Source organism: Orycteropus afer, unplaced genomic scaffold, assembly GCF_000298275.1.
Source record: "Orycteropus afer afer isolate SDZICR_OR568_19922 unplaced genomic scaffold, OryAfe1.0 scaffold00416, whole genome shotgun sequence".
NCBI lineage: Eukaryota > Metazoa > Chordata > Mammalia > Tubulidentata > Orycteropodidae > Orycteropus > Orycteropus afer.
Genome location: NW_006922003.1, coordinates 2,529,528 through 2,552,187, shown reverse-complemented (window position 1 = coordinate 2,552,187; position 22,660 = coordinate 2,529,528). Strand labels below are relative to the sequence as shown.

The following is a 22,660-nucleotide window of genomic DNA, read 5'->3' as shown; positions in this document are numbered from 1 at the left end:
GAAGACTTACTACCTCAGTGGTGCAAATGGTTAACGACTGACTATTAACTGAGTGGTTGCTGCTAAGCCTACCCAGAGAAGTCTCGGAAGTAAGGCCTGGCAGTCTGCTTCTGGAAGGTCACAGCCTTGAAAACTCTGTGCAGTGCAGTTCTACTCTGCAAACATGGAGTTTTCATGAGTTGTAATTGACTCTATAGCAACTAATAACAGCAACAACTTTTCTGTACCCATTCCCCGTCTTCTTGACCTTGTTCTACTTTCTTTCTGCCATACCCCTTCTCATCTTCTAAGACACAATATAAAAATTACTGTGTGGTTTGTTTGTTGTCTGACTCCTCCTTATAGAATGAAAGCGCCATAAGAGCAGAAATCTTTGTTTTGATTATTGGTGAAAACCAAGCACCTAATATTAAAACAAAAAAAAAAAAAAAGAAGAAAATTCCAGTGACTTGATTCTGATTCATGCCAACCCCCTGTGTTACAGAGGAGAACTATTCCATAGGATTTTCTTGGCTGTAATCTTTATGAAAGCAGATCTCTAAACTTTTTGTCTAGTTATCTAATGCTGCTATAACAGAAATACCCCCAGAGTTAATGGCTTTAAAAAACATATTCATTCTCTCAAGTGTAGGAGACTACAAGTCTGAATTCAAGACACCATCTCCAGGGGAAGGCTTTCTCTCTCTGTTTGCTCTGAGGGAAAGTTCTTGTCTCCTTTCAACTTCTGTGGGCCCAGTGTTCCATGGAGATCACCATGTGTCTTGGCTTCAATCTTCCCTTAGGTGTAGGAACATCTTAGCACAGGGACCCTGAGTCCAAATGATGTTCTCTGCTCCTGATTCTTTCTTGGTGATAGCTGGTCCCTCTCTCTCTCTGCATACTTCTCTCTCCTTTTATCTCTTGTAAGATAAAAGGTGATATAGGCCATGCCCCAGAAAAATTCCTCTTATGTTGGATCAGGGCTGTGACCTGATTAAGGAGGTTGTGTCCCACACTGATACCCTTACAACTAATTGGCTGATCATATCAGATGACGACATGGAGTATAATGACATCATCCCAAACTGCCAGATTACATCATTACATAACTTACAAACCACTGAGAATTATACCCAGCCAAATTGACACATATTTTAAAGGGGACACAATTCAATCAATGATACCTTTCTTCCATGGAGCCACTAGGTAGATCCAAACCACCAACCTTTATGTAGTCCTGTTGCTGTCAATTCTGACTGATAGTGACCTTATAGGACAGAATAGAACTGGCCCATAGGTTTTCCAAGGCTGTAATCTTTACAGAAGCAGATCACCACATCTTTCAGTAGAGCAGCTGGTGGCTTCCAATTGCTGACATTGTGATTTGCAGCTGAGTGCTTAAACCACTGAATCACCAGGGATCCCTTTAGGTTAATAGTTGAGTGCAAACCTTTTGTGCCACGATGCCACGAGGCACAAAAAATGACCTTTAGACACATAATAATACCCTCCACATAGTAACCGATTCTACCCCAGGAAGTCCTAAACAGTATATATATTATATATGTATATATGTTAAGCAGGTAACCACTTTTCCTCTGCAGAAACACATATCTGTACTCTACGAAACAGGATTTAATTTTTAGACTGTAGGTGAATGACCAAGCTCTGTTGAATTGTACATTGACTTACCCCATCACCTACTCATTTTGAAGATACTTCATTACCTCAGAAGTCATAATTTGATTCTTTGTAGTCCTAATGGTTCCTACAATATTTCCTGGAATACTTATCCAACCAAGGTTTATATTAATCAAAATTGGTACCATATATCATCTCACCTTTGATGAAGATTAAATTATAAATCTGTATCTTTATTAAAATTCACTCTCTTTGTGTTTCAATAAGTAACATAATTGAAAAATCAGCATGGGGGTGGTGTCATCTGATGTCCTCTAACTTCACAAAGGGGAAGGAGGATCCAGAACAACATCAGCAACCCAAGGCGTGCCCCTATGACTATGAGGTGGAGGTCAGACCTGCTGCCACTCTGTAACCCTTTTGCCAGTTCTGACACCAGTCATCCCTCCCTCGGCACTCTCTACTTCTTTGCTGGGTTGTAGAATTTGTTGCAGTGACTGCACAGAACTCACAAACAATACTCACAATTATGGGGTTTACTAGGGAAGGAAGTAACAGGTTACAGTTCAGGATCAGAAATGACTCAGGATGCAGTTCTTCAATCAGGATAGCTTCTTCTCAGCTACGCCGTAGGCATCCTTCTCTCTGGGCTTGGCCTCTGCCCTACTTCGGCAAGTGTTACATAGCTCTGTCAGCTCTGCTGATAGGCGCCCAGTGAAGCACCCCACTCTGCCAGCAAGTCTCCTGCCTATAGGCACTCAGCTTTCTCCAGCTCTCTCTGTCTCCATCTCCTAGCTTGAGGAGGTCCAGCACAGGGATCTTTGGTGCAAGGCATGTGCTCCACTCCTAATGGTAAGGAAATCTCCCTTTCTGCCTCTGGGCTGGCTCATTTTAAGCCTACCGAGAATATCTTCATGGTCCCACTTTCACAAGCATGCCATGTATCTTATTTACATTATTAGCTATCCAGTCTCCTTGGTGGGCTACAATCACCTCACCTTTGCATAATCCCACCCAGTGTTCAGGGAGCTCTAGTGGCGCATTGCCTGAGACATTTGACTGCTTATCAAAAGGTTGGCAGTTCAAAGCCATCAGCCACTCTGTGGAAGGAAGATAGGGCAATCTACCTCCGTAGATTTACCGCCTCAGAAACCCAATGGGGGTCACTATGAGTCAGTAATTTTGGTTTTTGTTTTGGTACCCAGTCTTCTGATAGGAGTCACAAAGACCATGGCTAGAAGAGACATATTAAGTAATTCATTGCACAAGATGTGATTAATTGACAACTTCATAATGAGTGGGGTTTTACAGTTTTTCTTGGCAGAAAAATTTAACTGGCTAAGTTTTACTTCATATATAGTATTGAGCTATATAATTTTGTATCTTTAGTTTGAATAAGATAAAATTTAGATATTTAAATGTACAGCCTTTTTTTTGGAACCATTTGAAAGTTGCAAATTACAAAATTTCTAGGGCCTCTCCTTGATGAATTGAGACCCAGCATGTGGTCCATGTTAAGTAGGTGAGGTATAGCCACAGCAGTGCTATCTAAATCACCAGCTGTACTCTTCATTATGAGGCTCTTGCCAAAAACAATGTTTCATTAGTTGAATTGCCATTGCATGTTATCTTTAAGCACTAAGTGCAATTATCAGGAATTCTGAATTTTTGTCTGAGTGTATAAAACTGCCAGTTAGTCTTTTTGCAATTTAAACTTGAACTGACAGTGAATGAGAAAGGGTTTTGGGTTCTTTTGAGACTTCATTTAAATATTGCTAAACAAACCAGAGATTTTAAAAGAGGGCCTAAATCCTGTGGTTCTCATCTCTCAGTTTAAAAGCAAATATAGGCAGTCCTTGGATTACAAACAAGTTCCATTCATAAATTTGTCTTTAAGTCAAAATAGCTAGGTACAGCTCATATTTAATGTTGGTCAAATGTTTGTTTATACTATTCAGTATATGGGAGCTTTGACGTTATAGTGCCTAAGGCATTTGACTGCTAACCAGAAGGTTGACGGTTCAAATCCACCAGCCACTCCTCAGAAGGAAGGTTGGGCATTCTACTTCTGTAGTGATGTTGTTGTTGTTGTTGTTGTTATGTGCCGTCGAGTCGGCCCCGACTCATAGCGACCCCTCCTTGGGTTTCCGAGGCAGTATCACTACGGAAGTAGATTGCCCAACCTTCCTTCCGAAGAGTGGCTGGTGGGTTTGAACCGCCAGCCTTCTGGTTAGCAGTCAAGTGCTTTAGCCACTATGCTACCAGAGCTCCCTGTAGTGATACCACCTCAGAAACCCAAGGAGGAGTAGCTATGAGTCAGATCCTACTTGATGGCAGTGAGTTTAGTTTTTTATACAGTACACAGTGTACCTTTCTATGTATAAAAAACATTAAAGAAACAATTCCAGATATACTAAAACATCTCCAACATAATAATACTGCAATAACAATAATATTTTGATGTGAGTTGCAAAGTAGTGCCCATTTGTAATTATGAACCATTATATATACCTTGAATTTTTAATATAATAGGCTTTAAAATAGGGGTTGGTTCGTAACTTTGGCTTGTACGTAAGTCCTATGTTTATAACCTGAAGACTGCCTATAGCAGCTAATTCAATTGAAAATGCTAAGAAACTATAATTCAGTTTATATTTACTCGAATTATACAAAAATTATACAAGTCCCCTGGGCATTTCTGAGTACATTTTGTTTTCTTTGCAAGCATGGTAGGTACTTAATACTCCCATGGTATACAGTAGAGATTAGTGTACCCAGATAAACTATCCTAAAGAAACTTAAATTTTGCTAAGGAAAAATATAATCAGAACTCTGTAGCTCAAACATTGAAGTAATTGCTTATATCCTTCCTAGTTGCCATGTTATTCTATAATGAGCAATTGAATGGGATAAAATGATTTCTGTTTATTCTCATTATCTTGATGCCTTGGACAACTGGCATATATGCATATAACGTACGTATACATATTTACCCTGGTTTTATTTTTTCCCTGAATCACTTGAAAGATAGTTGAAAATATCCTAACACTTCACGCCTAAATACCTCAGCGTGTATCTCCTAAATTATGTACTTTCTCCTACTTAACAATACAATGACCACATACAGGAGATTTAACATTGAAGTAGTACTAATATCTAATATTTCATCCATATTCAAATTTACATAGTTGTCCAATTATGTTCATTGTAGCAGTGCTTCTCAAATCTAATATGCATAGCTGTCACCTGAAGATTGCCTTATATAGCAGAGTCTGATTCAGGATGACTGCACTGAGGCCTGAGGTTCTTCATTTCTAACAAGCTGTCAATCTGGGACCACATGTTGGGTAGAATGGTCTTATAATTTTTTGGTTTTCTGGTTTTGTTTTCAATTAGGCATCGTCTGTTGCAATTAGTTGTTATGTTTCTTTAATCTACATTTCCCAGGTTTTTTTTTTTTTTCCCTTCCATGTCACTGGCATTATTAGAGATCTAAAGAGTTTGTTTGCTTGTTTCCTTCTAATTAGATTTACACTATATATTTTTATACATTTTTGGCAAGAATAATACAAAGATGATCAATCGGTATATTTTAAAATCAACATAAGTGTTCCCAATGTCCTACTAAACAAGGCATTCCTTATTGGTTTTTTAATTAGTGAAAAGTCCAGAACCATTCTGCTCTATGAATTTTACAAAAATTAACACCTTTTTGCTCTTTAAAGCACAAAAAGGATAGTGAGTTTGAATTAAAAAACAATTTATTTTGTTATATAAATAATTGAATAGTTCATGCAGAAGGTTCTTATAACTCATATGTTTTGCATTTGCATTTGTGTTTTAGTTCTGGAAAGGATTTATAGCAGGAAATACAGAATTATCATAAATGTGAAAAATTATTGAAGCACAAACAAAGGGTTTATTCTAGTAGTTAATCTGTATGCATGCAGGGCAACCTTTCTGTTCAGAGAGGAAGACAGAAGGCTAGATGGAGGCTGGTTACAGTGAACTGTGAACAGGAAAGGGAGGAAATGCAAAGTAGAAAATGAACCATTTGGTGATTTTTACCATAATTGAATCATGTTCCTCTTCCTTACAAAGACTATCTTGTGACCTATAGAGGTCTGGCCAACCCCCATCCCGTTCATTAGCACAACAAAGCTACCTTAATTACTTAGAAAACACCAGAGATCTGGAGTTATCTTTTTAGGAAACAAAGAGCAAAGATTAGGTTACTTTTCATGCAGTTAAATGTTTTGCACAAGATAAACTTTAAATAAGGTTATGGTTAACATGTCTTGTCACAAAAAGGGGTTTTCACAATTTTGTGGTTCTTTGTCTCCACCTATCTTCTTTGTTTCTGTTTGTCTATGGCTGGATACATTTCATATTGGTTAGTAGTGTGATCTTTGTGAAATATCCTGTACACTTAGAGGAATCTGTCAATTTGAGACTCAGGCTCCTTTTTTATGAATACAATATCATGACATCTATATCAAAATAATAAGATTTGTTTTGAAATTTGACAAAGCACAGAAAGTAATTGTTGGTGTTTCAAATGTATCATAATTGCATGACAGTCTATCTATATGTACTAATCAAGACTCTCTTACTTATAAGCTGTGGTGTGCTGGTGAATGTTTAACGACTAGCTCTGGCCCTGTCTCCCCAAGGGCGGGAGGCACCAGGTAAAAACTTCAGCCCTGGTTTGTAGAGTTTGCCAGTTTCAAGGAGTGACTGGATGGTGCCTAACAACAGCAAATACTCCCATCATTGCTAATTTTGAGCTACCAGTGTGACATCAATTGGTTAGCAAAATTCCTGGAAATTTCACAGTCGGTTATCATGCACTGATATGAACCCAATTCAGCACCCCACTGATTAAAAGATGAGAAATTTAACTTACTCTGTCTTAAGTTTAAGGGAAACTGCAAATTATTGATTTGTATAACTGATTTTGATCATTCAAAAATGGTTATAGCAGTATATGGATAGGAAACTTCCAGAAATTCAAGCTAGATTCAGAAGAGGACATGGAATAGGGGATATCATTGCTGATGTCAAAGAATGGAAAGCTGAAAGCAAAGAATACCAGAAATATGCTTACCTGTGTTTTATTGACTATGCAAAGGTATTTGACTGTGTGGATCCTGACAAGTTAAGGATAACACTGTGAAGAATGGGAATTCAAGAGCACTTAATTATGCTCATGAGAAACCTGTACAGAGACCAAGAGGCTGTCATTTGAACAGAACAAGGGAATGCTGGAATCGTTTAAAATCAGGAAAGCTGTGTGTCAGAATTGCCTCCTTTCATCATACTAATTCACTCTGTATGCTGAGCAAATAATTTGAGAAGCTGGAATATAGAAAGAAGAACACGGTTTTAGTATTGGAGGAAGACTCATTAATAACCTGTCATGTGCAGATGACAGAATCTTGCTTGTTGAAAGTGAAGATGACTTGAAGCACTTACTGATAAAGATCAAAGACTATAGTCTTCAGTATGAATTACACCTCAACATAAAGAAAACAAAAGTTCTCACAACCGGACCAATAAGCAACACCTTGATAAAAGGAGAAAAATTGAAGTAGTCAGGGATTTCATTTTACTTGGACCCACAATTAATATCCATGGAAGTAGCAGTCAAGAAATCAGACATTGTATGTTGTTGTTGTTATATGCCATCGAGCCAGACCCGACTCATAGTGACCCCTCCTTGGGTTTCCGAGGCAGTATCACTACGGAAGTAGATTGCCCAACCTTCCTTCCGAGGAGAGCTGGTGGGTTTGAACCGCCAGCCTTCTGGTTAGCAGTCAAGTGCATTGTATAGCACTGGGCAAATCTGCTGCTAAAGACCTTTTTAAAGTGTTAAAGAACAAAGATGTCACTTGGAAGACTAAGGTGCAACTTACCCAAGTCATGGTATTTTCAACTGCCTCATATGCATGTGAAAGCTGTACAGTGAATAGGGAAGACCAAAGAAGAGTTGATGCCTTTGAATTGTGTTGACAAAGAATACTGAAAATACCTTGGAATGCCAGAACAGCAAACAAATCTGTTTTGGAAGAATTGAAGCCAGAATGCTCCTTAGAAGTGGGAATGGCTAACTTTCATCTCACCTACTTTAGTCATGTTGTTAGGAGAGACCAACTGCTGGAGAAGGATATCACGCTTGGTAGAGTCAGTGAAAAGGGGGAAGACCCTCAACAGGGTGGATGGACCTGATAAGTGCAGTGATGGGCTCAGGCATAGCAAGGATTGTGAGGATGGCACAGGACCAGGCAGTATTTTGTTGTATTGTACATAGGATTGCTATGAGTTGGAGCCAATTTGAGGGCACCTAACAACAACAACAGGAGCTCTGGTAGCATAGTACCTAAGGCACTTGACTGCTAACCAGACGGCTGGCGGTTCAAACCCACCTGCCACTCCTCAGAAGGAAGGTTGGGCAATCCTACTTCTGTAGTGATACTGCCTTGGAAACCCAAGGAGGGGTCACTATGAGTCGGGGCCGACTGGACAGCACATACCAACCAACAACAACAACAACGATAACAACATAACTGCTTAGAGGCAGAGCTGACTGTAAATCTGGCTGGATCCAGGGTTTCCTTCACCAACTCTTGGCTCTGAGCTAGTTGACTTTTTCCATATACTGTAGTAGTTCCAGCATCTCCAGTTATACATAGATCCCAGAAGTACAGCCAGAATGTTCCTTAGAAATGAGTGTGGTGAGACTTCAGCAAGCTTACTTTGGACACATCATCTGGAAAGACCAGTTGCTATCATGTTTGGTAAAGTAGAGGATCAGTGAAAACAAGAGGGACCTCCAGGCCATGGACCGGCACAATAGCTGCAATCGTGGGCTCAAATATACCATGGAATGTAAAGACGGCGAAGGAACAAGCAATGTTTCTTTCTATTGTACATAAGGTCACCATGAGTCAAAGCTGACTTCACAGCAACTAACAAACAGAGTGTTGGCCCTGGGTCACACGGGGTCAAAATTTCATCTCATCAAGTACTTGTCACTGTGACCTTGAGCAATTTATTAGCTCTGGTTCAGTTTCATATATGAAAGTACTTCGTAAACCTATATTGGCTTGTTTTGGAGATTTAATGAATTAATACCTAAAAGTACCTGGCCAAGAATAAGCACTTGGTATTTGTGTTCATCAGGAGCATCAAAAAAGGATGCAAAGACAAGCTACAGAATCAGAAAGTATATTTGTAGCACATGTGCTTAGATGTACCCAACAAAGGACCCAAATTCAATATTTGAATACAAATTAGCAAGAAAGGAGACAAATTTCTCTAGCTGAGCATATTGACATTTTGAACTGGGTATTTCTTTGTGGTGTGGATGTATCCTAAGCATAGTAGGATGTATGTTTGTATCTTTCTACATTACCCATTATATTACCCAGTAGCATCCCCCCAGTTGTGGCACCCTAAAGTGTCCAGGCATTGGCAAATGTCCCTTGGGGAAAAGGGATAAAATGAGAACTGCTGTGATATAAAAATGGACAGAAAGCATAAATAGGCATTTTGAAAATGGGAAATCAAAATGTCACCAAAAAATGAAAAGATGATCAGGGAAATACACATGTGTTATGATATCATGACAACTGAACATTCTACCGGTTGTTGAATATGAGGAACATTAGGAAATATTATGCACTGTAGGTGGATTTATAATTTGATACAACCATTTTGGAAAACACTCTAGCATTATCTAGTCAAGTTGAAGCTCTATAGACCTAATGACCAAGCAATGTCACTACTGAGACATACATGCTAGAGAAATTCATTCCACTGTGGACCTGGTTCATGTACAAGAATTTTCATAGTTGTATTGTTTGTAATTGCTAAAGGCTGGAAACATCCCAAGTATTTAACAGGGGGGTACACATACATTCTATGCGGTATGTGTAAATTAAAATAGAAAACAGGGTTTTAAAGAGAACTTTAGGGAGAATCATAGTATATCCATTCAATAGAGTACAATTATGAAAAGTAATGAATAAGAGTAACATGCAAGCAAAAATGCATCTTACAGATACAATGTTGAAAGAATGAAAACAAGAAATAATATATACTGATGGATTCCATTTATGAAATGTTTAAAACTAAAGAAAAACTATTTTTCTAGGGATATATACATAGTAGGAAAACCATGAAGTGATTACTAGGCAGGATGGAGAACACCTACAGTGTAAATGGAAAAGGAAGTGATACCATCTGGATAGGATATATGAGAGACTGTTGCTTCTTGACCTGGTTATTGGCTTTGTCACGTTCATTATATATTGTATGTTTTGCACACTGTCCTGTGTATGTGTTACATTTCACAATTTAAAAAAGTTAGTATGTACTTGACTAATTCACCGTTAGTATTTTAAATAGTAATGTTTCTTCTCCTTAAACTCCTGTTGCTGTTTTAATTCCTTCATAGATTTGATCGTACTGTTTTTCATGCTAGAGTTTTATCGATCATTTATCAAATTTAAGTACAATAAAAAAGGTATATATAAATTTAAATCTTTATTTTATTTCTATGACCATAAGCTACCAAGTGTTAGTACTTTTTTTAGGTTTCAATTATAATTACCATTATTAATAAAATTTATTAAAATAACATATTTGTTATGAACTTTGATTATTGTTGAACATTGAAGTAGGATTTATTGAAAATGTTTATCTTAATGAAATGAGTAATAATCAAAATGATTCTCATACATTTTTGAAACAGAAAGGTATATATTGCTAAAAACTATTGTCTAGACCCAGCATATCCTAATTTTGGCTAAGAGAGTTGGAAGATATTAAACCAAAAAACCCACTGCCATCAAGCTGATTCTGACTCATAATGACACTATAGGGCTGCCCGTTATGGTTTCCAAAGCTGTAAATCTTTAAAGAAGCAGACCACCACATCTTTCTCCTGTGGAGAGGTTGAACTGCCAGCTTTTTTGCTTAGTAGTCAAGTGCTTTAACCATTGCACCACCAGGACACCTGTTGTTGTTGTTGTTATGTGCCATCGAGTCGGCCCCGACTCATAGCGACCCCTCCTTGGGTTTCCGAGGCAGTATCACTACGGAAGTAGGATTGCCCAACCTTCCTTCTGAGGAGTGGCTGGTGGGTTTGAACCGCCAGCCGTCTGGTTAGCAGGACACCTAGGTGATATTAAATATTATAAAATCTGAAACAAGAAGAGGATTGGCTAAAATTGCCAAAACCAAACTCACTGCCATCAAGTAGATTCCAACTCATAGCGACTCCCATTGGGCTTCTGAGACGGTAAATCTTTATGGAAGTAGATTGCCCCATCTTCCTTCTGCAGAGCAGCTGGTGGGTTTGAACCACTAACCTTCTGGTTAGCAATCAGATGCCTTAGGCACTGTGCCACCAGAGCTCCTTTGGCTATGATTAGAACTCGTAATATTATTTGCCACTATTCATCTGTTTTTTGTTTTTTTGTTTGTTTTTTTTTTTTTGATACTGTGATGGCTTGTGTGTTGCTGTGGTGCTGGAAGCTGTCACTGGTTTGAAACATGCAGCAGCATCACCCATGTCGGACAGATTTCAGTGGAGCTTCCAGACTAAGATAGAAGGGGAAGGACCTAGCAATCTACTTCCAAAAAAAGGGCCCAGTAAGAACCTCATGGATAACAGTGAGATTGTCTGATATGGTGTTGTAAGAAGAGCCCATCAGGTTGGAAGGCACTCAGAATATGACTGGGGAAGAGCTGCCTCCTTAAAGTAGAGTTGATATTAACGTGGATGTAGTAAAGCTTTTGGACCTTCATTTGCTGAGGGGCAGTACTCAAAATGAGAATAAACAAATCTACTTCCGTAGTGATACTGCCTCGACAACCCAAGGAGGGGTCGCTATGAGTTGGGTCCAACTTGACGGCAAAAAACAACAGACAACAACAACGTCCATTAATAATCAGGATGTGGAATGTAGAAAGTATAAATCTAGGAAAGTTGGAAGTTGTAAAAAATGAAGTGGAATGCTTGAAAATTGACGAATGTGACAGCATTCCTCTTCAACTTTTCATTCCCGACACAGTAAACCATGTAGTTATATGTCCTTTCAAAATGGCCAGTACCTGTCCATTTCAGCTCTGGTGGCGTAGTGCCTAAGGCATTTGACTGCTAACCAGAAGACTGGTGCTTCAAACCCACCGGCCACTCCTCGGAAGGAAGATGGGACAATCTACTTCCGTAGTGATACTGTCTCGGAAACCCAAAGAGGGGTCACTAATGAGTTGGATCCAACCTGACGGCAGTGAGTTTGGTTTTTTGATTTTGAAATGTGTAAGATATCAACCTTCAAGTGTTCCATTTTGTTTTTGACAATTTCCAGTTTTCCTTAGCCATTCTTTTCCCGCATCACAGCAACATGCAGCCACCACATTAAGACAAAACTATAAAAACAAAAACATAATTATTTAAATCTCTAGAAATTGTCCTAAGGACATACAGCAAATAAAGAAACATTATTCAAGAAATCTGCTGTCTTTGTAAGACTAAAAAGAGAGCCTGTGACATTTAAGTCACAACCCATGCACTGTCAACTCAGTATGTCAGAAGCTCCACTTAGAGAAGATGCAGTGAAGAACACAGTCCCCCTCTTCCCTCAACTGTCAATGGAGGGCTATGGTATCTCCTCGGAAGGAGTAGGCTACCAGCATTCTCATCCTCCCTTATTCTGTGTTGCAACAATGGCTAACAGCTCTGAGGCTTTCTTCTTCCATCTAGACTCACTTGAAGGGCAGAAGCTCTATGCCACGTACAGCAGACTGAGAATAATTGGGCCTGATTGCCCTTACCCAGTTGGTACATAGAGTGAAGCCAGGCTAAAAAGCCTGGAGGATACTACTGCGGCCTATTTTTTACCTATAAAGCAGGGGTGTGACTCGGGGCAAAAGTGAGCAATTGCCCCTTTGCCCAGCTATGGAGCAGTGGCCCTGAGGTTTTGTCCAGGGTAAGAGGCAGGCCATGAAAATAGACAACTCTGAAATTCTTGCCCAGGGTACTGGCTTTATTTGGAACTGAGTGTGCAGAAGTTTATGGGCACTCTGGGAAACAGTGAGATTTTAATGGTATGCAATTAATAATAGGAGGCTGATAGTTCCATGAGCACAGGAAGCCAAACCATATACCAGTTAGAAGTTTTTCAAGGAAAACCAGGGAAATAGAGAGCTAAGAGCCCTTCCAGGTTAGGAATGAACATTTAGGACCGGTCTCAAAGACTACCTCTTCAAAGGGACCACAATTTAGTTGAATCAGACTATACTGCAATATATGCCCCAGGGCACTGATGAGAACAATAGAGCAATAAGCCAGCAATTAGTGGAGCCTTGGTGCAATGGTTAAGCACTGGGTAGCTCAGAGAGAGAGACCCAGCTTTGCCACTTTGCTTTCTAAAAATTCCCTGTGGGGCCATTCTACTGAGTTAAAAATGACTCGGCAACAACAACGCTTAGTTGAAGTTGTCTTTGTTAGTTTTTTATACTGTAAAATTAATCTTATTTCTCAAAATACAGTAATACTTGTGATCACTTTGTATTTATGATGAAATTGTGCTATACAAAGTCATGCCAATAATTGCTGTCTAAAGTTGATGAATTAGCATATTTTCCATGCCTTATAGGTAAAGTCTTGTTATTTTCGTAAGCTGGTTTATAAGAAACTTTCCAGAAGAAATAAGGGAGATTTTAAACAGTTAATTAGGATAATGGTTGGATCTTGAGCATCCTCATCATAATATGTATCTTGAAAAGACTGAACTGTTACATTTTTCCTACAGATATCACACTACAAAAAGAAACTCAAGAAGGAATTCCACCCCTGACCCAGAGTCAGGAACCTCTGAAACCTCAGGAAAATGTATCACGGCCCATTCACCGTCCTTTAGTTTTGAAAACTAACTTTGAGGAAGAAGAGGAAGAAGAAGAAGATGAACAAAATGGTTAGTAAACCTTTTCTCAGATATAGAATGCATATTCAAAAACTGGACAGTACTTTCCACAATGTTTGTTTAACTACTAGAGGTTTAAAATGTAGGAGCTCTGGTGGTGTAATGCCTAAGGCACTTGACTGCTAACCAGAAGGCTGGCGGTTCAAACCCACCAGCCACTCCTCGGAAGGGAGATGGGGCAATCTGCTTCTGTAGTGATACTGCCTCGGAAACCCAAGGAGAGGTCGCTATGAGTCGAAATTGACTTGATGGCATATTACAACAACAGCAGCATATAAAGTAGAATAAGTTGGCAGTTCGCACCATCAGGCACTCCAAGGGAGAATGACCAGGCGATGTGCTTCTGTAAAGATTGACAGCCTTACATAGGGAACCCTGGGGGAGGCACTTCTACTCTGTCTCCTAGCATCACTGTGAGTCAGATTCATCTTGAAGGCAGTGGGTTAAAGCAGATTTTGGTAAGAATGTAGCTGTAACTTTTTTATTGATTAAATTTATTATGTTCCAATTTATTTGATGTCTACACATGCCTATGATCATCTGTATTTGAAGGTTTTTGTAATGTGATGTCTAGGAGATACTTAGTTTTTGATTAAATATGTGCATGTGCCTGTAGGGACACTGAAAACCTCTTTTATTTATGTTAAACTTAACTGTTTCTAAAACATATTGGTATATATGTGATATATATATATATATATATATACACATATACATATATATATGTATCAATCTGTTGATCTGTCATCTATCTGTCTCACACTTAATCATTGCAGTTATAGAAAACAACAGAGTACTTTACAGTTTATAATGCAATGCCATCAACACTATTCCATTTAACTCTCATGGGAATATAAACAAGGCTAGAACGCAGGTCTTTTGCATAGTTCATCCTTTTTCTTCTATGTCATCACAACAAAGTGGTACTTGTATATGTGAGCATACAAAATAAACATGCAGAAACAAACTCTCACCCTGTTTTTGCCCTAAAATGTATCCTTCTGTGGGCAGCACGCCACCATAGCTTCTGTGCTTAGGAATACACAGAACTGTTTATAACTCTTTTTTGCTGCATCTCCATCTCTTCCATGTCTACATCATCATCACTCAACATGTGTCTATAGAATATATGCCTTCAGTTTCTCATTTCAAGAAACATCAGGTATCTGGTATCATGTAGTCATTTCTTTTCTCCTGTCTGATCCTTCCTAAAACTTACACTGTAGCACTTAGAAACCAGTATGCAATTTTTTAAAATTATTTTTTAAAGTAGAATAACTGTAATTTTTTATCCATGAGAACAATATTTGGGATTTTTTCTTTCTGATTTATAAATTTTCAGATTATATGGCTATGGGACACTTTAATTTAAAACAAATATATCCTATAGATGCTTCTAGTTTATGGACAAAGACACCAGAAGAAATTGAAGAAAAAAGAGCAATAAAGGAAATGTGTTATAAATCCGGTAAGAAATCAAACAACTTTGAGTTTTCTAATACTTGGTGTGACAAATATCCTAACCATTAGTTTTCTTATGGGGAGATTAGGTGAATACTACCGATTTCATACTCCTGCAGATACTTCATCATCAAAGAGCATAACTCCTACAGTAGAGAAAGAGTTAGAAAAGCCTGTGGAAAATGGCAGTGAATTACAAGAAGGTAAGAATTTCAAAGGCAGCATTTCAAGGTGATATATAAGTGATACTTGGTGATAGACTGTGAATTATTTAGTAAGATGCACACAAAGAGAGTTAAATGATAAATAATACATCGGAATTGAGAGCAAGAAGGAAGTGCTTTTATTGAATGACCTACATTTAATATGAAAAGCTGCTGTTAATGTAATTATACTTTCCCAGAGGAGCCACTGAATGAATAGACTTTATAAACACATGGTAACACTGCACACCACATGCAGTCATTTTGTAAATCATTTGCTTTTGCCATTTTCTTTGTCTGTGCAAATAAATTGCCTTGTGAGATAGATTTAGGTTTTTCTTTCTGAGTGGAAAAGATAACTTGGCCCCAAAGGGACAAAAGATAAATCACAGAATAAGGTTAATGGCAGAATAAGGGTATATTCCTTCCTCGAATAAATTTCCTAGGCACACAAGTGATTCTGGTGGACAATTCCAGGGGTCTGCCCTTCATGTCCATAAGGAGCTCTGGTGGCTTAGTAAATTTGACTGCTAACTGGAAGGCTAACAGTTCAAACCCACCAGCTATTCCTTGGAAAGAAGGTTGGGCAATCTACTTCCTTAGACATACCGCCTTGGAAACCCAAGAAGGGGTTGCTATGAGTTGAATCGACTTGACGGCAGTGAGTTTGGTTTGGTTTTGGGGTGGCGTAATGAGTAAAGCATTTGGCTGCTAACCAGAAGGTCAGCAGTTCAAGCTCACCAGGAAGGAAGATGAGGAAATCTACTTTGGTAAAGATTTACAGCCTTGGAAACTCAATGGGGGTCACTGTGAATTGGAATTGACTTGATGGCAGTGAGTTTGGGTGTTTTTGTTTGGACCCTTCATGGAACTTACTCTCTGGTGAGCCACATTTTGCTGTCGAGGATCATTTTGTGCTTGAAAACACGGTAAGAAAAGCCGAGTTTTCTGGACGTAAAGCCAGGAACTAATAGGAAATCCATGGATGCCATGAATTTATATCTACCTACCTATTTATCTATCTATCTAGAGAGATATAAACACATACATACACACCACACATATATATACACACACACATACATATATATATATATAATCCCTAGTATGAGCTTAAAAACAAATTTTGCAGCAGTAGGAAAGATTAGAAGGAGGGCTTTTCCATCCCAAAATAAAGATAGTTGGGAAAGTTACCCAGGATATAAATGAGTACAGCATACCTCATTTTGTTGCTCTTCAGAGAGAGTTTTTTTTTTTTTTTTTCTTGGAAAAATTGAAGGTTTGTGACAACTCTGAGTCAAGCAAGTCTACTGGCACTGTTTTTCCAACAGCATGTATTTACTCTGTGTCTCTGTATCATATTTTGGTGATTTTCACAGTATTTCAAACTTTTTCATAACACTATTGCACTAACAGGTTTGCTATGAGTTAGAATCAACTTGATAAGAGTGGGTTTGTTTTTTATTTTTGGTATTCCACATTTAATAAATTACAGCACATAACTTTCATATGCACCGAGAAACCAAACATCCGTGTGACTCACTTTATTACACTACTAGCTTTATTGCAGTGGTCTGAGTCCTAACCCACAGTGTCTCTGAGGTATGCCTCTGAGTCCCTATGTGGTGAGCTATTTAAACACATGACCGCTAGGTGGCAGCAACAACCCAGCAGATGGTAGGATAGTCTGTAAGCCCTAGCTAATAGTGGGAAGGAACTAACCAGGGAGGGGCGGATGGCAGATCCATGTTGTTGTGCACTGTTGAGTTGGTTCTCACTCCTAGCGACCCTGTGTCACAGAGTAGATCTGCCCCATAGGGTTTCCCAGACTGTAATCTTTATGGGAACAGATTGCCAGATCTTTTCTGCCAAGGAGCCACTAGTGGGTTCAAGCCATCAACTTTTTGGTTTGAAAAACGAGTGCTTGAAAATTCCACCACCAAGGCTTCTTGTAGATCCATACTACTCAGATAAGTAAAAAGCAAAACAAATTACACATACACATGAAAAACCCAAGTTAGCAATCTATATTAAAAATGGCAAATTATAAAGACAATTCTATGTATGTTTATATTAAACTTTAAAAGCTTTTTATTTTGAAATAATCTCTTAATTCTTGTATACACTTCCTAGGTTCTCCCCATCTTAATATTTTACCACATTTTATTTTTAATTCTTGCTATCTAGCTATCTATCTATCTACTCTGTCTTAGATTTCCAGTGCTGCCATAACAGAAATACCACAAATACATGGCTTTAAAGAACAGAAACTTATTTTCTCACAGTTCTGGAGAATAAAAGTCCAAATCAGGTTGATCGCTTCCTTGTCAGTAGCCCTGGGTTCTTGTTATCCTTATGTGACATCTGTATTTCCTAGTATGTGCTTGCTTGTCTCTGTGTCTGTGTTGTTTCTTTTATAAATCAGAGATGATTAGGTTTAGGATCTACCCTATCCTGGTGTGACCTCAACTGATTGATTGAATGTATCATATTAGATTGCATTATAGGAGACGATTACATTATATCTACAGGTATAGGCGCCAGGATTTCAATACATATATTTTGGGGAACACAATTCATTCCATATCATGACAATATTATTATTGTTTTCTGAACTGTTTGAGAATAAGCTGCAGACAGATGGTCTTTTACCCTTACATAATCATTGTTAAAATGATCAAAATCAAGAAATTAAATGTGATATAGTACTATTGTTTATAGACTTAAAAAAAAATTTCCATCTATCCCATTAATATCCTTTACAGTAAAGTGAGTTTGTTTTATTCTGTGTTTTTCATTGTTCTAAGATCCAATTCAGAATCAGACTTTATTTTAGGTTGTCATGTCTTTTTAATTATACTTTTAACAGTTTAAAGAGAATTATATAAAGATGTTTAAGGAAAAGAGAATAATTTGATTATCAGAGTATCATTAATATTTTATACTCATTAATACACTCTCATACTTTTTTTTCATTCTGTTGTACATGGGGTTGTTAGGAGTCAGAATCAACATGACGGCAACTAACAACAGTGCACTCTTAATACGTTTTCTCAAATTAATCATGGTAAATAAATCAGAAAAAGAAATACTACAAAATTTATTGCATGAAATACATTATGAATATATTACGCACACACAATAATGTTGTTGTTAGGTGCCATTGAGTCTGTTCCAACTCATGGCAACCCTGTGTACAGGAGAACCAAACAATGACCTATCCTGTGCCGTCCTCACAATCACTACGTCTTCCTTCAGTACAGTCAGTTCTTGATCATATGCTACAGCCTGAAGTAGCTAACCATTGAGCAATTCTTTTTGGTACAGTGATTCTGTGTATTCCTTCCATCTACTTTTGATGCTTCCTGTGTGATTCAATATTTTGCTCATAGAATCCTTCAGTATTGTAACTCAAAGCTTGAATTTTTTCTTTAATTCTTTTAGTTTGAGAAATGCCAAGTAAGTTCTTCCCTTTCGGTTTTATAACTCCAGGACATTGTACAGTTCATTATATTATGACATTGTATTCTTCAGCTATCTTTTGAAATCTTTTGTTGATCTTTTTTACTTCATCATGTCTTTCATTTGCTTTAGCTGCTCTCAGTTCAAGAGCAAGTTTCAGAGTGTCTGCTGATACTCATGACCTTTAGCTTTCTTAATGTATTAAAAAAAAAAAAAAAACCCACACAGTCGAGTCAGATTTGACTGATAGTGACCCCTCCTTGGGTTTCTGAGGCAGTATCACTACAGAAGTAGATTGCCCAACTTTCCTTCTGAGGAGTGACTGGTGGGTTTGAACCGCCAGCCTTCTGGTTAGCAGTCAAATGCCTTAGGCACGACTCTACCAGAGCTTCTTTCTTCATGTATAATGTCCTTGATGGCATCCCACAACTCCTTTGGTCTTTGATCACTGGTGTTCAATGGTCAAATCTGTTCTTCAGATGGTCTCTAAATTCAGGTGGAATATACTCAAGATCGTATTTTGGTCTCATGGACGATGGTGTTAGAGCTCTCAATCTTTTGATGACCATTTGAAAACTGATCTAAATACAAGAACTAACTTGCTTGCTGCTTTGTTGGCTTAATGATAAAATTTACTTAAAATGTATGTATAAAATTAATGTGCATTAGATCATTGTGAAAGCAATACTTGCATTAGCTTTATAATTTTTACTTTAATTGTGTATTGTATCATAAACTTATTTGAACTGCAGTTATTCCTGAGCTGACTTGGTTTTTTCATATCCAGGGGATGGTCTAACAGTTCCAACAAAATTTAGCCTAATTGAAAGGCAAGGTGAGATAAAAGCATCATTGGATGGAAAACCAAGGACTGGCATTGCTGCTTTCGAAAATGGAGGTAGGTTGACTTTTTACTGGTTGACTATGACTAAATTACCCTACGGATGTTAAATGACTTTGATTTTCTCTCTTTTAGTTAGTAACTGAATGCTTTAACCAGTGTGCCATGAGAGCTCCTCCTGCACTGATAAGGCATCTTCAAAATTTGAAATTATAACTATTGAGCCGGTATTAAATTTGAAGAAAGGCTCTTGAGACATTCTCTTTAGTCTTAGTATTATCTTAGTGTTTTATTAGGATTTCTGTTGCATAAGTATGCAAATAGAAAATGTGTAGCTTGATGACTTAGGTATGTGCACCTGCATACCCACATTTACTGCACTGCAGGAGGCTCCCTTTCTCCTTTTGGCCTCCTTTCAAAGGTGACCACTACTCTGATCTCTGTTACCATTCATTCATTTTGCATTATACATAATTAGTCATAATTTTATTGAATGTTTTCCTCCTTTTTTATATCTGATTTATCTGTGTTTGACAAATATATATGTGTCTATATATGTGTTAGCAAGTCAGATGGTTTCTGAAGTCAGTGTCTCACCAAATGCTTTGTGGCAATTTACACGCAGTGTGTATGACGTTCCATTCTTTCATATATTTTATGAGAAATCTTCTGAAGGGTGTGTGTATGTATTAAGACCCAAATCCAGGCTGTAATAAATGCAGGTATCAAGTATGGTATCATATACTATTACAAAGCTGTAAACAGATAAGGAACATGTTTATTTGACTAAAAGGAGTTCTGGTGGTGCAGTGCCTAATGCTAACCAGAAGCTTTATGGTCCAAATCTGTCAGCTGCTCTGTGGAAGGAAGATGAGGCAATGGTATGCCCTTGGTAAGGCATAACATCCTTATTGTATTATGTAGCTCAGATGTTCTGGAATTGCTTCCTGGCTGAAAATCCATCCTTTGGCAGAAAATTCTGAGGCTTTGTTTTTTTAAAAAAATAGATGCTATTTTTTTTTTGAAGAAGAAGAGTGTGACTAGAAGAAGAATGTGTGTGAGGAAAGAGAGGAAGGTTGAGAAAGGGTGTCAATATGTATCAATATGTCTGAGGTATGTTAGAGATGCTTTCTACAGTTCCTGCTTCATTCAATTTCAACCATTCTCTTCTGTCTACCTTTTTTTTTTTCTGGTACTACTGTAATTTGATTCTTTCTTTCCTTTCCTTTCTTTTATGTCCTCCGCAGAAATTTTAGACTAGCTGTCATTGTTTGGTTGCCTTGAAGCAGTAAGTTTTAGCTATAAATAAGAAGCATTGCCAGTTTCTCCCAGTGGAGTTTACACAGTTTATATAATGTAGCAGTAAACAAAACTAGGATCTACCTAACATGACCAGTTGCAATTGTACATTTTAGTGAAATATTATTATATCAAATTGCCTTTGTGGTTAATAAAATGTTATTTTCCATAACTGATAAAGTGATGCTTTTATCTAAGAAATAATATTACCTTCTTTTTGTGACATCAGTAATATATTTCCTACTTTTAGGGGACTAAGAAATAGGAGAATATCATTATGCTTTTGTTAGTCTGTCTAATAACATTGTTATAATAATAAGATCGGTAAACAACCATATCAAGATAAGGTTAAAATTTTCTATCATCTTGGAATCATTATTTCTGGCATAATCATGTTTGTTAATTATGCCGGCATTGTAATCTTCTCTGTGTCACTAAGTTGCACAAACTCTTTGGTGTATGTGTATGAAAATAATGTAAGCACATTTAGACCCAGTGCCTTTTCTGACTCATAGCTACTCTATAGGACAGAATAGAACTGCCTCATAGGGTTTCCGAGGCTGTAAATCTTTATGGAAGCAGATTGTCTTGTCTTTCTCCTGCAGAGCAGCTCATGGGTTTGAACGAGCAACCTTTTGGTTAGCAAATGAATGCTTTAACCAGTGTTCCATGAGAGCTCCTCTTGCACTGATAAAGCATCTTCAACATTTGAAATTATAATTATTGAGCCAGTATTAAATTTGAGCAGCAGCCAGGGATCCAGGTAAGGGGAGGGACCCAGGCCCCACCCACACCAGCCAGGAAAGCAGGGGAAAGAGAAGATTGTCAACAGAGCAGAGCAGTGCCAGGGATCCAGGTGAGGGGAGAGTGGAGAGGTTTTGAACAGCTAAGCTAGACAAACTTGTCTGTCAGTTTGTTGTACTATTCTGGCTTGCATGTTTCAGTGAGGCTTGAGGCTGTGTCACTGGTGTTTCAGGTGTCGGCAGGGTTGCACATGGTACACAGGTTTCAGTGCAGCTTACAGACTGAGACAGACTAGGAAGAAGGAAGAGGCCATCCACTTCTCAAAGAATTAGCCAGGGAAAACCTTACGAATAGTAGAGAAACACTGTCTGATACATTACTGCACAACTTTATAAATAGGCCGGAAACATTATCCGATACAGTGTGGGAAGATGAGCCCCTTAGGTCAGAAGGCTTTCAAAATACGACTAGGAAAGAGCTGCGTCCTCAGAGTAGGACCAACCTTACTGATATGGATAGAGTGAAGCTTTTGAGACCTGCATTTGCTGACATGGTATGATTCAAATTAAGGAGAAACAGCTGCACACATCCATTAATAAAAGGAACATGGAATGTACAAGTATGAATCTAGGAAAATCGGAAGTTGTCAAAAGTGAAATGGAACGTATAAAGATTGATATCCTAGGCATTAGTGAGCTGAAGGGGACCAGTTTTGGCCATTTTGAATCAGACAACCATATGATCTACTATGCTGAGAATGACAATTTGAAGAGGAATGGCATGCCATTCATCATTGCAAAGGATGTTTCAAGCTCTGTCCTGAAGTACAGTGATGTGAGTGATAGGATAATATACATATGCCTACAAAGGAAGACCAGTTAATATGATTATTATTCAAATTTATGCACCAACTAGCAAAGCCTAAGACAAGTAAATTAAATATTTTTTATCAACTTCTGCAGTCTGAAATTGACCACACATGCAATCAAGATAAGTTAATTATCACTGGTGACTGGAATGCAAAAGTTGGAAACAAA

General features: G+C 38.0%; 1 protein-coding gene across 1 annotated transcript in view; it reads left to right on the top strand.

Moving 5' to 3' along the window:
* CUNH12orf50 (chromosome unknown C12orf50 homolog) overlaps positions 1-22,660 on the top strand; it is a 59,187-nt gene that overhangs the window by 12,369 nt on the left and 24,158 nt on the right. The window contains exons 4-7 of the mRNA XM_042782693.1: positions 13,443-13,604; positions 15,004-15,081; positions 15,164-15,277; positions 19,527-19,637. Coding sequence (XP_042638627.1) covers positions 13,443-13,604; positions 15,004-15,081; positions 15,164-15,277; positions 19,527-19,637 — 465 coding nt within the window. The remainder of the gene's footprint in view (positions 1-13,442; positions 13,605-15,003; positions 15,082-15,163; positions 15,278-19,526; positions 19,638-22,660) is intronic.